We start from the raw sequence: 14208 nt of genomic DNA, 5'->3' as shown, positions 1-14208 counted from the left end.
CACACTGCGTCGAATCAAAACATATATTAATTTTACTAATTAACTGTCTGCGTTCTATATTATAGGGATATCAGCCTTCTATATTTTATCCTAAACGACCAGATAAACCTTTGTACAAGAATCTATCTCATCAGTGTGCAGCCCTGGATATTCCATTCCTGTCGTACCTACCGAATAGTCAGCTTATAAATGAATCGTACAATTTTGTGGTGGATGCCATATTTGGATTTAGTTTTAAGGGTGAAATACGAGCGCCATTCGGTGACGTCCTTAAAACTTTAAAAGAAATCAAGATACCACTGTGCAGCATTGATGTTCCATCAGGTGAGCTCATCGTCTATTATATCGCGTTATCTCAGGCTAAAAATAATTCCTGTTGACTGTGTTGAGTCTGGGTCCTACATGTATGCAGTTTGGATTTGTCTTGTGCACCACTGTGCCATGTATTTTTTTCTGTGGGGTCGCCGCGAGCTGCTTTTGAACGCCATCCGAAGACCTGGTGAAAACAGTAAAATCAAAAATTTTGAAGTAATCCTGTGCAACCAAATTTATATACCAGTATGTTGGACATGCATGGGTTATCTTGTTACACTGTTTCAACAACTATCCCAAAGTACAGTTTTCTGAGAGTTTTTGGCCTTTGTTTTCATTGTGATGGTTGCTAGGCGATGACGATTCCCAGATGTCCGATCTTGAGAATATCCATGTTTTGAGATTTAAAATGTCGCAATATACATAAGAGGAAATATATCACCAACAACCAGAATAACAACATGCACCAGCAACCATTACACAAACCTAATGATTCAATGATTTGCACCAAACATTAGGGAGATTGTGGGCTTGACTTCCATGGTCGGCTGCCAACTCAGCAGTGATAAGAACTTTCCAGCAGAATTCGTGGTTGGGAAAATGGCATCCAGTTAGTTTTGTGTAATGTTTCTGTCCTCAGTGCACATAAAAAATGACAGTATCTTACCCTAAAAATCTACCTTGTGGAAGATAGAATGAACTAAAATAATATATGCATAATTGAAGAATATCAAAAATAACATAAAATACAAGTCTCTGACATGTTGTGAGGGACTTCATAAAAACTCCATACAATCAGCTGACTTTAAGTCCTAAATTGTCAAATTATATAGCTTAAATTTGATATTATTAATTATTGACTCCTGTGTCTGTTCCACTGATATCTCAAGAACCATTGGATTTTAATGAAAATTTTAAAGAGAACTATGCAGATACCCAATTAGTTTTGGTAAATATTTATGCCTATTAATCACCTAATTAACATAATTAACACTGATAATCACATTTGAATAAAATTTGGTACATAAATGCTCTAGGACAATAGACAAGGCTGATTAATTTGGGGTTAAAATTTATTAGTCCCCGTTCGGACGTAGTCCAAAAACGGGGACTTATGTTTTGCCCTGTGTGTGTCCGTCCTTTCGTGCGTCCGTGATCACCTGTATCTCGAACATGCATGGACCGATTAAGTTCAAACTTCACTCATACATCACACATTATATGGGACATATGCACATGCATTTTTTCATGATCCGATTAACGATAGCTGAAAAGCGGCCATTTTAAGGCCGAAAATGCATCATAATTGCACATTTTCACCATTCCGGACCCGGATCTCAGTTATGCATGGACAGATTTTGTTCAAATTTGGTACATACATTAAACATAATAGGACCTTGATGCACGTCATTTTTTTGGGGGGATCAAGTTCGAAATGGCCGACTGGCGGCCATTTTGTTTTAAAGAATTCAGTTCTGGATCTGTATCAGAGACATGTCTGGATTGATCAAGTTCAAACTTCACACACACAAGGTACATCATGTCACAAATATGTATGTGCATTTGTTTCATGATCTCATTAACAATAGCCAAATGGCGGCCGCTTTAAGGCCGAAAATGCGTTGAAATCGCACATTTTCACCATTCCGAACCCGGATCTCAGTTATGCATGGACGGATTTTGTTCAAATTTGGTACATACATTAAACATAATAGGACCTTGATGCACGTCTTTTTTTTTTCGACTCAAGTTCGAAATGGCCGACTGGCGGCCATTTTGTTTTAAAGAATTCAGTTCTGGATCCGTATCCAAGACATGTCTGGATTGATCAAGTTCAAACTTCACACACACATGGTACATCATGTCACAAATAGATATGTGCATTTGTTTCATGATCCGCTTAACAATAGCTGAATGATGGCCATTTTAAGGCCGAAAATGCATCAAAATCACGTATTTTCACCATTCCGAACCCGGATCTCAGTTATGCATGGATGGATTTTGTTCAGATTTAGTACAATGTGTTGTACATATGCAGGTGCATTTCGGTCACGATCTGCTTTGAATGTATATGTCACTCAAATATGAATGGAACGGGGACGTGCCATTGACAATGACTTGTTCATATTAATTCTCTAATTAGCATAATAATTCAAAATTTGTTTGTTCTGTTCTGTTCATATTAGTTACCTGATTTACATAATTAGTTTTCAGCTTTTCCATCGTGTACAAGTAATTTTGAATTAATTTTTAATGTGTCTTCAATACTCTCAGCACACGGGAGTTCTTTCTAAGCTTTCTTTGATTTCAAGTATGTGACTAGAATACAAAGTGTTGTTATAATATTTTTGTGTTTCATCACCAGGTTGGGACATCGAGAAAGGAAACCCGGATGGTGTCAATCCAGATTTCCTCATTTCACTTACCGCACCCAAGAAATGTGCACAACACTTCAAAGGAAAGCATCACTATCTTGGTGGAAGATTTGTACCTCCAGACCTCGCTAAGAAGTATGAACTCAACCTGCCAGACTACCCGGGTACAGAATGCTGCTTAGAATTGAAGTGACTAGCAACGACCTCAAAGATTTAGTACAAACACAGATTTGATGCTGATAATTACTATTACAGATTCTTATAGAGAGGCTGTTGAAATAGCCAGGTTTGTTTCAGATAGTTTCAAGCTATACGATAAACGCTGTAAAGTGTAAATCTTTTTAATTTTGCAAAGATAAGTTTTCACAAATTTCTCAAGTAGGAAAAATTGCAAAGTTTCATAATTTGCTGTTGATCCCTTAGGGCAGGTTGTCTGACTTGACTTTGCCAACAACCACAAATCATCAAACTAGGGAAATTTTGTTTATATTCTAGTCTTTGAACATTCTGCAAATAATTTTATGGATGAGTAGGATTGTATTCCATAATAAATTGTGTGAGTTTGATATGCTTTTTTCAGATATTGTCTTTATCAGCTTTACAGTGCCTGGCATCTCTGCCATATCATGTAGGTTATCCCGTTCAAGACACTCATGCACCACCAAAGTACAAAAATAGTTTTTTTCATTTCCACTTAATAATATAGGTTATATTTAGGTTTTCTCAAACCATTTCTGCTAAAGAGTCGTCTGGCCGAATCAATCCACAAATCAGCATTTAAAAACAAGGATTTTTTTGTATTCTGTTAAAATTCTGGGAATAGTGATCGTTCCTTACCATACAAAAACCCTCTGAAGGTTTTTAGTAGTGTAATAAAGTTATTATTATTATTATTATATCATTTATATTTGTATGCCAGGGAACATGTATATTTAGCGCTTTTTACCTTGAATGCCTGTCTGTGAATTGTCCAAGTTACAGCTTCTCCCTAAATATGTTTAGTCACAAGCTATGTGGGTTTTTTTTTTGGGGGGGTGACTTATTTATGCAGTCTGTAAAATATGATATTCAAACAAGAACTTCTCTTAATGAGATTCAAATTTGGTGCAAGCCTCAACATTCCAAATAATAATACTGTTTTTGTGTAACCTAGATATTCATGTCATGCATCTTGTATGGTTAAATGGCAGAAAAACAGTTTTAGTTTATTAAGAAGCTGAAAATATGCTAATGTATTTGCTCTATTAGGTAGTATAGCATGCACTTACGTGAGTAACTGAGGTGTATCTAATATACTGAGGTATATATCTAAGTGACTAAGGAGTATATATGTGACTAAGGTGTATCTGAGTAACTGTGGTGTATTTAAGTGACTGAGGTGTATTTAAGTGACTGAGGTGTATCTGAGTAATTGTGGTGTATTCAAGTGACTGAGGTGTATCTATGTGACTGAGGTGTATCTGAGTAACTGAGATGTATCTATGTAACTGAGGTGTATCTATATGTTCTTAATAGAGCAAATATCGTAGCGCCAATAATAACTACCTGTCCATGTACAGTAAATTCGTGGCATCAAGGCTCATTGATTTACATGGTTGTCCTGGCTTGTCTGTGTCAATTTTCAAGTTAATAGAAATTGTGTAAATGTTATCAAAAATCAACTGCTTTCAAGTAAGTTTCCATCGCTGCTGTACATAATCAGTTCAATACCTGATCTTTTTCAACCGGCACACTGTAAATCATTTTAACACATAGGTGATGTATGTATGTGTGAGTATGACCTAGAGAAAACCCTAACCCTAACTGACCTATGAAAGCTTTGGATTATGTACAGTACATGAGAAATCATATCCAACAGAATCCTGAAATCAAATTTAGAAGTATCTCGTAAATGAAGAACAGTATAGACTTGAGTGATAACAATGAAGATTTTGTTTGATTTGGTGATTAAACATCACAACCTTCAGAGCAGGTTAGCTACAGTACTCCAATATTTCAGGATTTGTTGGAAAATTAACTAATTTTATAATTTTTCATAGAAATGCACAAATCTTTTTCATATACATGTATTCTAATTATAATGATTGTTTTACATCATACAATATTCTGCAAAGAATGTTAACCCTTTGACACCAAAGTCAACGTTTGTCACTTCTCAAAAAATTAAACTCAAATATTTTGTTCCCAGATTTTGTAAAATATTTCGATTTGCTGCCAGTGGGAAATTAAATCCATTTCATCAAAAATAATGATGAAAATATAGAAAAATAGTGACTATTAAAAGGAAAACTTTTGGTGAAGAATTCATAAACGCAGGCATTTAGTAATGTTCTCATCATTGCTTTGGTGCTATTCTGTCCCCACGTCCCTATAATAGTATGTAACCAAGGTAAAAATTTGTTACGGATTGGTCAAATGTTAGCATTGAACTTGTATTCCCGTGAAAATCAGTGTGCATTGATGTAAAACAAATACGTTGTTCTACAGATTGTCTTTGAGGTACTAGTAATTAAGTGTGTTTATTTTGATTGTTTACAGTCACATGACTTCAGTATTGGACCCCTCATCTTGATGTAAATTCTCAATACCACACATACCTCCTAGCTTATTTGAAATATGTGCCTCTATATTTAGTATTGGTAAATAAATGATAGAAACTTCTAACAGTTACTATATTCAGCTTCTTCCACAATTGACTGTCATTAATTTAACAATTCATTTCTACAAATCATATCTGATTAAAAACAGTATCACAGTAGTATTAAATCTTTTTTTTTTTTTTTTATTAGATGAAATATACAAGATCAATTGCAAGATTTAGGTTTCATATTATCTCATATTTTGGTAGTGTTCTTCATTTGTTCATATAACTTAGATGGACAGAAAAACAAAATATTTTCAATGTACAGAAGACATTTTCTTGTGATTAATCAGTATTTACAGTTTTTAACTAGACAATTAGATCACAATTTTAAAGAAGAAAAAAACTATTTCTGATCAATTATCATATTTCCTCAATTAGAAGCGTATGCACTTGTTGTTGACCTAAACATGGTTTTCTGATTATACCTGTGTTTCTATTAGGTACTCCGTTCTAACTGAGCAAATACAGAGTAACTCAGTTTCTGAGAGGCCTTTTTCTGTTTCAACTGGTAAAGAAAGCTGAATGGGTCCCAGGGCTGGAACATAGCACCCTCTATAGTTGAAATCAAGAAAATGCCAAGTATCAGTATGTGTGTAGTGTTTGTTTGTTTGTTTGTTATCTAATGAGCGAACATAAATTGTTCATTTTTTATTTAATTGTATATCTGCAAACTAGAAAGTCAAAGTTCAACTTCAGAAAATGTTTTCAATGAAGTATTCAATTTGAATAAACCTTGTATGAGCCTCAGCATGAGTACTCAATGGCTAGAAATTTGTTTGGACCGAAACAAGATTCTCAAGTTCCATTGGACGATTCTTATGTGAGATATCAGCTAAACAAAACACCATGTATAGGTTCTATCTGATCATGTGATTTTCTTGTGAAGGGGTTGATCATTTGAAATTATGGGGGTGGTGTTAAAAATAATTATAAGCTTGACACTTAGAGAGAGAAAAACTTGCATGGGATGGCACATGTTCAGATAAACCACCATAAAAATAAATTTGCACTGGTCACATTCTCCGAGCCACCACCCTGATTTCATATGGTTGAGCCCTAAAATGAGAACTGTATCTGTGGGTGACTGGTTCACAGCCACAAAGAAAAAATACTCTCTGTATAAAAGTAAGTACAACAGCCAAGGTGTTTGTGTGGGGTGGGGACTCACCTGTAAAATGTGTATGGGTAAGCCACACTTAACGTAAATCACTTCTAAGATGAAAGTTGTTGGTTTTTAGATGCCCACTTTAATGAACAAATACCTTGGGTTGTGTATTTCACTCACCACCGACCTGGATGCGATAAATGCGAGAATGTGTGCCTCAGGTTGGGCAACAGCTGTATTGTATTACACATGTCTGTCGTCCAAACTTTCATATCTGGTACATGTTTTACTGATTCCTACAAACCATGGTGAATTATCACACTTATCATCATTGTATCAACATTCCATATGTACATTTCACAGATAATTCATATTAATTATTCCATGTAACTTGACCTTTGGATCAATCTGATGATGCATTCTGGGATATGCTACTTTACATCATGTATACTTCTCCATTATTTGGTAACGAGTACATTGGCTTAATTTATACAGCGATATTACAAAGATTATGGTTAATTAAAAATAGTATTTTCATCAATATTCAACTATGTTCTTTAAACACTAAAAACAAACAATATTTTGTTTATTCCATCTGTATTACTATACTTGGTAAATATGAAAACAATCTGACAGGTGGTTTCAGAAATTAAAAATGTGCCAAAACAGGTGAAACTCAATTAATATTGTAAATATAACACCAAATTTGGCAAATTAACCAATCATATCTGTTCAAACCAATATCTAAACCAATTATAGCTGTTCTAACATATAGGTCAACCAATCAGACATACAATATATTTCTATTTCTATGCGCACACAAATCCAGAAAATTATTCTATATGGATGAAGCTTTCTATACTGCTTATTTGCAGTGCCTTCTTTAAGCCAGAGGTCAAACCAATTTTTGATTTTGAATGATTCTTGTATCAGAAAGTTAAATTCATTATTCCACCCAGTGAACTCTTCGATTGGTGTAAATAAACTAACAGGAAATTTTCCTTTGTTTGTTTGTATTGTGTCTTTTATTCATTTAATAATACTTTTTTTCCACTTTCTGGACATCTTGCTTTGACAATCTTCATTAACGTAAAGTAATGGCTTGGTGGTTGCATTGAAATATAGTGACCATTAGGTGTTATACTGTAAAAGGGTTAATTATTCACTGGGTTTTAATTTTGCTTATTTCACTGACTGGACAATGCGCTAAATTAAAACCCAGTGAATATGTCAAATTTAGCAAAGAACACATTATTTAAATGATAAAACAGTGAATTTGAAACCCACTGATTATGCCTGAAATGGTATATCAGCGAAAATTTTACAGTATTTTGTGCTAGCTGTTCCTGTAATGCTGGTTTCATTTGATCTTTCATTTATACATACATTCAAATTCCACCACGAGAGGCACAAATCCCACCACGAGACTGCATATTTGCAAAAACCCACCACTAGATGGCTTTTCCACCTAGATATCACCACCAAAAGACAAATCCCACCACTACAAATTATATCTGGCCTCTATTGGGCTTATCTACACAAATCTCACTACTAGATGCATATTTCCACAAATCTTACCACAAGAGGGCATATATTCCCACCCAGATCTCATATTCAGAAGACATCTGAACTAAACCCATCACTAATGAGTATATCTAGCCTATATTGGGCTTATCCTCTCAAATCCCACTACTACAGATCATATTTAGCCTCTATTGGGCTTATCTTCTCAAATCCCACCACTACAGATCATATCTAGCTTGGTTACTTCATTAATAATTCACTAGCAATAACACCTTAATTGCGTAATCAACTATTATCCGAACATGCCTAAATGTGTTGACTGCGGTAAATTAAAGAATGAAACACTCACGGATGATGATATACCATGGTGTAAAAAAATGTGAAAGTAGCCGACTGGAGAGGTTGGAGACAGTTCATGGAGAAAAACAACCATCCTTAGTTAAAATTATGAAGGAATTGTCTTGTATTAGCAAGGATATTGCTGAATTAAAATCAGGAGAAGAGGGCGTAATTAAATCTGTAACATTCATGAGTGACAAATTTGAAGAAATGACGAGAGAAATTGCGCTACTCAAGAAGGCGAACGGTGAGCTAAACCAAGAGAATCACCGACTACGCAGTCAAGTTAATACTATAGAAAAGGACCTCAATGAACTGAATCAGTACCATCGCAGGATTAATTTGGAGATTACTGGCATCCCAGAGACACGTGATGATGAAAGCACAGAAAACACAGTAGTCAATGTTCTAAAGAAAATCGATCCCGAAACTATCGAGCACGATGCGACTGACGATGTTACATATCGTATTGGTAAGCGTGAAGATTCACAGTGGAACGATCGACCAAGACGTACCATCGTACGGCTCACCACCAGAAAGAAAAGAAATGTAATCTATGACGGAAGACGTAAACTGAAAAATATTACCACGAGAAATATCGGATTTGATGTTAACAACCCAATATTCGTAAATGAAAACCTGCACCATAGCACACGACTACTACTCGGGAAAGCGAATAAAGCCAGAAAGAGAGCTAAATATAAGTATTTGTGGACAAACGACTGCCGTATATTTGTAAGAAAGGACAGTGGTTTGAGACCTATAATTATCAACAATGAGGCTGACCTCTCAAAAATACGGTAATTTCTTATACGCATTATCATATCATAACATGGACCACACATTATTTGATGACGATTTTCACGTCTCACACAATGTTGTAAACGACTCGTTTTCCCCCTCTGAATTTAATGAAAAATGTAATCCAAATTCCAATAGTTTGTTCAGTGTTTCTCACATAAACATCCGTTCACTTAACAGAAATATTGACAATTGCAAACTGCTTTACGAAACTTGCCTTAATCTACAATTTAAAATAATTTGAATATCAGAAATTTGTCAGTTTAATAATCCAAAACTGTTTCATATCCCATCATATACTTTTGAAAATAACATTAGAGATAATGGAAGGTGAAGGGGTGTGGATGTTTATATACACAATTCTATTGATTATCGACTTTTAAACTATAATGTAAACCACACAGAGAGTTTGTGGATAGAAATTAAGTCTGGTAAAAAGAAAATAGTTGTTGGTGTTATATACAGATAGCCGGGTACAGATATTACAGAGTTTGAGAACAGTTTAGTTAGCGTAATGTGTAAAATTAAAATTGATAAATATTTCTGTGTACTGACAGGTGATCTCAACATTGATGTCTCAAAACATAACATCCATTCTGATAATTTCTTAGCAACCCTCGAAAGTTTTTATTTATACCAACTTATTAGTGTTCCAACTCGTGTTACTAATACCAGCAGTGCTATTATTGACCACATATATTTCAATATTAATACATGTTGCACACATTTTGGCACCATTACAACTCATGTAACTGACCACTTCCCAATATATGCTATTTTTGAAAATGTACTTTCTGTTAATAAGTCACACAGTACAAAAAAATATTACAGAGAATTTAAAAACTATAAGTCAAACAACTTTAAAAACGATTTGTCTATTCAATCTTGGGACAGGGTCTACAGACAACAGGGTGTTAACCTGGCATACAACACATTCTACATCAGTTTTAATGAGATATGTAATAAACATGCACCCATTGTGAGTAAAAATGTAAAGTGTAACAATTTGGAAGGAAAAGCCTTGGATTACATCGGCAATTAAAAAGTCAATTAAGAAAACACATAAACTGTACATCAAAGTTTTAAATAGTAATCACGCCTCTCATGAATTTGCCACCTATAAAATATATCGCAACATGCTTACCAGTGTATTAAGAAAAACAGAGACAAATTATTATTCGGATCTATTTACTAAGTATCATAATAATTCTGGTAAAACTTGGGAAATTATCAATGACTTACTTGGTTCCACTGAAAACATAAAACAAACTTTACCGAAAGAACTAAAAATTAATGTTGATAATACCGATAAAATACTATTCAATCCCACTGCATTGCAGAAGCCTTCAATAACTACTTTGTTAATATTGGACCCAACCTTGCCTCACATATTACCGATCCCCCAAACAATTTTGATCACTATCTTAATGACCCCAATGTGATTCTTCTTTGCACCAACCACAGAACAGGAAGTAGCTTTGACATTAAGTCATCTTGATCAGAAAAAATCGTCAGGCTATGACTGTTTACCGGCACGACTTTTTGTAGATGGAGCTGATATCATTTGTAAACCATTTTGTTTTATTTTTAATTTATTATTTTTACAGGGACATTTTCCAAATGCATTAAAAATGGCAAAGGTAACGCCCATCTACAAAAAAGGCCCAAACAATATCCCGGAAACTATAGGCCAATCTCAGTGTTACCTCTTATTAGCAAGGTTCTAGAAAAAAATGTTAACAAACAACTACTGTATTATTTGGAGAAAGAGAAAATTCTTTACAAGCATCAATACGGGTTTCGTAATAAATTCAGCATTAAGCTTTCCCTAATCAATTTAATAAACACACTACTCCTTCAAAATGACGAGGGCAAGCCAACTATTGGAATATTTATCGATTTTACAAAAGCTTTTGATACTACCGGGTATTAATCATACAATTTTGCTGAACAAAATGGGTCATTATGGTATACGCGAGCTTCCAAATAAGTGGTTTAAAAGTTATCTAGAAGATATATCACAATTCATTTTTCAAATGGTGTTTCATCTGGGCAACTTCCTATATCATGTGGTGTACCACAAGGTTCAGTACTTGGCCCTACCTTATTTCTTTTGTACATTAATGATTTCCCAAACTCTACCAATTTTTTTAACTTTCGACTCTTTGCTGATGACTCCAATTTGTTTCATTCTTTTTCACCAGGGGCAGATATTGATTTGCGTATTATTAACAAACATTTAAACAGTGTTGTACACTGGTGTGATGCAAATAAGTTGACCATCAATTGTTCAAAAACAAATTATATGATCATCAGCGGTAGGCGTATGTGTGTGACAGTAAGAGGTGCCCTGTCCATTAAAAACAACGTAGTATATGAGACTGAATCAGCAACTTTCGTAAGGGTGGAAATTGATAAATATCTGACCTGGGATAACCACATTTCAAAGATCAATAAAACTATTAGGAAAAAGACGGGTATCCTGTTAAAATTAAGACATTATGTCCCACGGCACATTCTCCTTTTGTTATACAAAACGTTGATTCAGCCTCATATCACCTATGGTTTAGAAGTTTGGGGTAGTACATACCCGTCAAATCTTAAAGTTATACATACCGCACAAAAAATTATAGCCAGAATTATAACGTTTTCCGACTTTACTGCGCATGCTCCAACAATTTTTAATACTCTCCAAATTCTTGATGTTTTTAAACTTCATAAGTCATTACTTTTAAGTTTTATGTATGATATAACTCATGAGAATCTTCCACAATCAATGTCAACATATAATTTGCAGTATTTACATCATAAATATAGAACACGACAAAGATGTCGAAATGATTTACTTGTACCTAGAATGAACACAGTAGCGGGGACATTTGCAATATCTTATTTAGGGCCCGGGCCAAACTTTGGAACAGCATATCCATTTCTTTAAGGTCTAAACAAAAACTTATATTCTATACGGGAAAATTTAATGTTAGAGTATTTAGAATAGAACTAATATTTATTATAAATGTATGTATATAAATATATATATTATTATATTATCATATTTGTGTATTTGAAATATATTGATGTGTAACCTACTGTCAGTCTTAACTCAAGTCATTAAATTCAAGTTATGTCAGGGATCTGACTCGACTAGCTTTTAAGCTATTTCAGATTCCATTTTACCTAGACTGTATGTACAATTTTGTGTATTGTATGAAATATTTTCTAGGTAAATAAATTGTTATTATTATTATTATTATTATTATCTAGCCTGTATTGGGCTTATCCACTCAAATCCCATCACTACAGAGCATATCTAGACTCTATTGGGCTTATCCTCACAAATCGCACCACTAGAGGGCATTTCCACCCAGACCCCATCGCATGAAGACATCTGGACAAATCCAACCACTACAGATTATGTCTGGCCTCTATTGGGCTTATTCACACAAATCTCACTACTAGATGCATATTTCCACAAATCTTACCACTAGATGGCATATATTCCTACCAGGTCTCTCCACTAGAAGACTAAACCCACCACTAATGAGTATATCTGGCCTCTGATGGGCTTATCCACACAAATCTCACTACTACAGAGTATATCTAGCCTCTACTGGGCTTATCCACTCAAATCCCATCACTACAGAGCATATCTAGCCTGCATTGGGCTTATCCACTCAAATCCAATCATTACATACCATATCTAGCCTCTATTGGGCTTATCCATTCAAATCCCACTACTTGAGGGCTTATCCTCACAAATCGCACTATTATAGGGCATTTCCACCCAGATCCCATCGCAAGAAGACATATGGACAAATCACCATTACAGGGAGTATCTAGGCTGAATTTGGCTTATCCACTCAAATTCCACTACTACAGAGCATATCTAGTCTCTATTGGGTTTATCCACTCAATTCACACCACTCAAATCCCGACACTACAGAGCATATTTGGGCACTAGAGGGCGTATTCACTCAAATCCCACTGCTCGAGGATTATTCACACAAATCCCACCATTAGATTCCACCACCATAAGACATCTGGACAAATCCCACCACTAGAGTGATTATCTCTCAGTACTAGAGGGAATGTCCACACAAATACTAATACTAGTGGATATATCTCGACACCAGATGGAATATACAAACACATCCCAATACTAGTGAGAATATTAACACAAATATTATCTCCATTCTTGTGATAAGCTGATGGAGATTGGCTACCAAAATATCCAGCTCAGCTGGTGTCTCATCTGGTTCTGTCGCCTTGCATTTTCCTCATCTACAGCCTTCTGGACGTCATCAATTGTAGGTGGACGTGGAAGACCTGTAGCTCCTCGTCTATTCTCCCTAAATGGTGAAGTATCCTGATTCGCTGTGAACGATTCTTTAAAATAGCTTGCCTATTTTCCTTGACATCATCCTTATTAGTTAGAAGATACCATCTGTTGTCTTGTTGATTAGTACCGACTTGTTTCTCCTTTCTAATACCTTTATGACAAGTTGGAACAGCTTCTTGGTATAACCACTCTGTTGACAAACTTCTGTTTGTGACACTTTCTTTTCCATCACCAAGTCCTAGGTTACCTTTGAAATTCTCCCCGCGTAAGCCACTGAACTTGTACCAATCATGTCCATCACATAAAGCGTCTACTTGTTCCCGCTCAGAAGGTGTCCCCACTGTCATATCGCTCGTACGGACACCAATCATGGGCTTTGTCAGAATTCCCACAGGTGACGCTTGTATTGAAACAATATCAAGCCTATCAACAAGCGTGGTTTCTAAAACAATATCAGTGTCGCTTTTAGCAAGTATGTGGTATATGGGCAGCTGATAGTATATGGCATCACGTGTACTACCGGTAATACAATTCGTAAAACATTATCACCTGCGACAAACCAGCCTGTAAAGCATTTCACCGCGAGATGTGGAGGTGTTAAATCACTTTTGGTATTTTCATTGTATTTTTCCGGAAACTTATGCGGGTGTATTAAATACCTGTCCTATCATAAAAGGTGTTTGAGTCGTGTGATGTATCAATTTGAATCACGTGATTACCTTATAAAAAGACGTGTTACTTTAGACTCCGATAGATTCAGACATAGACA

General features: G+C 35.2%; 1 protein-coding gene across 1 annotated transcript in view; it reads left to right on the top strand.

The window, feature by feature from the left end:
- Nucleotides 1-7442, top strand: part of LOC100371018 (NAD(P)H-hydrate epimerase-like) — a 128972-nt gene extending 121530 nt beyond the window's left edge. Inside the window, exons 3-4 of the mRNA XM_085494841.1 lie at nt 66-324; nt 2678-7442. Coding sequence (XP_085350967.1) covers nt 66-324; nt 2678-2880 — 462 coding nt within the window. The 3' untranslated portion in view covers nt 2881-7442. The remainder of the gene's footprint in view (nt 1-65; nt 325-2677) is intronic.
- Nucleotides 7443-14208: the final 6766 nt, after the last annotated feature.

The sequence above is a fragment of the Saccoglossus kowalevskii genome, chromosome 21, assembly GCF_978046115.1.
Source record: "Saccoglossus kowalevskii chromosome 21, keSacKowa6.1, whole genome shotgun sequence".
Classification (NCBI taxonomy): Eukaryota; Metazoa; Hemichordata; class Enteropneusta; family Harrimaniidae; genus Saccoglossus; species Saccoglossus kowalevskii.
Note: the sequence above shows the minus strand (reverse complement) of the source record. Positions and strands in the feature narration are given on the sequence as shown.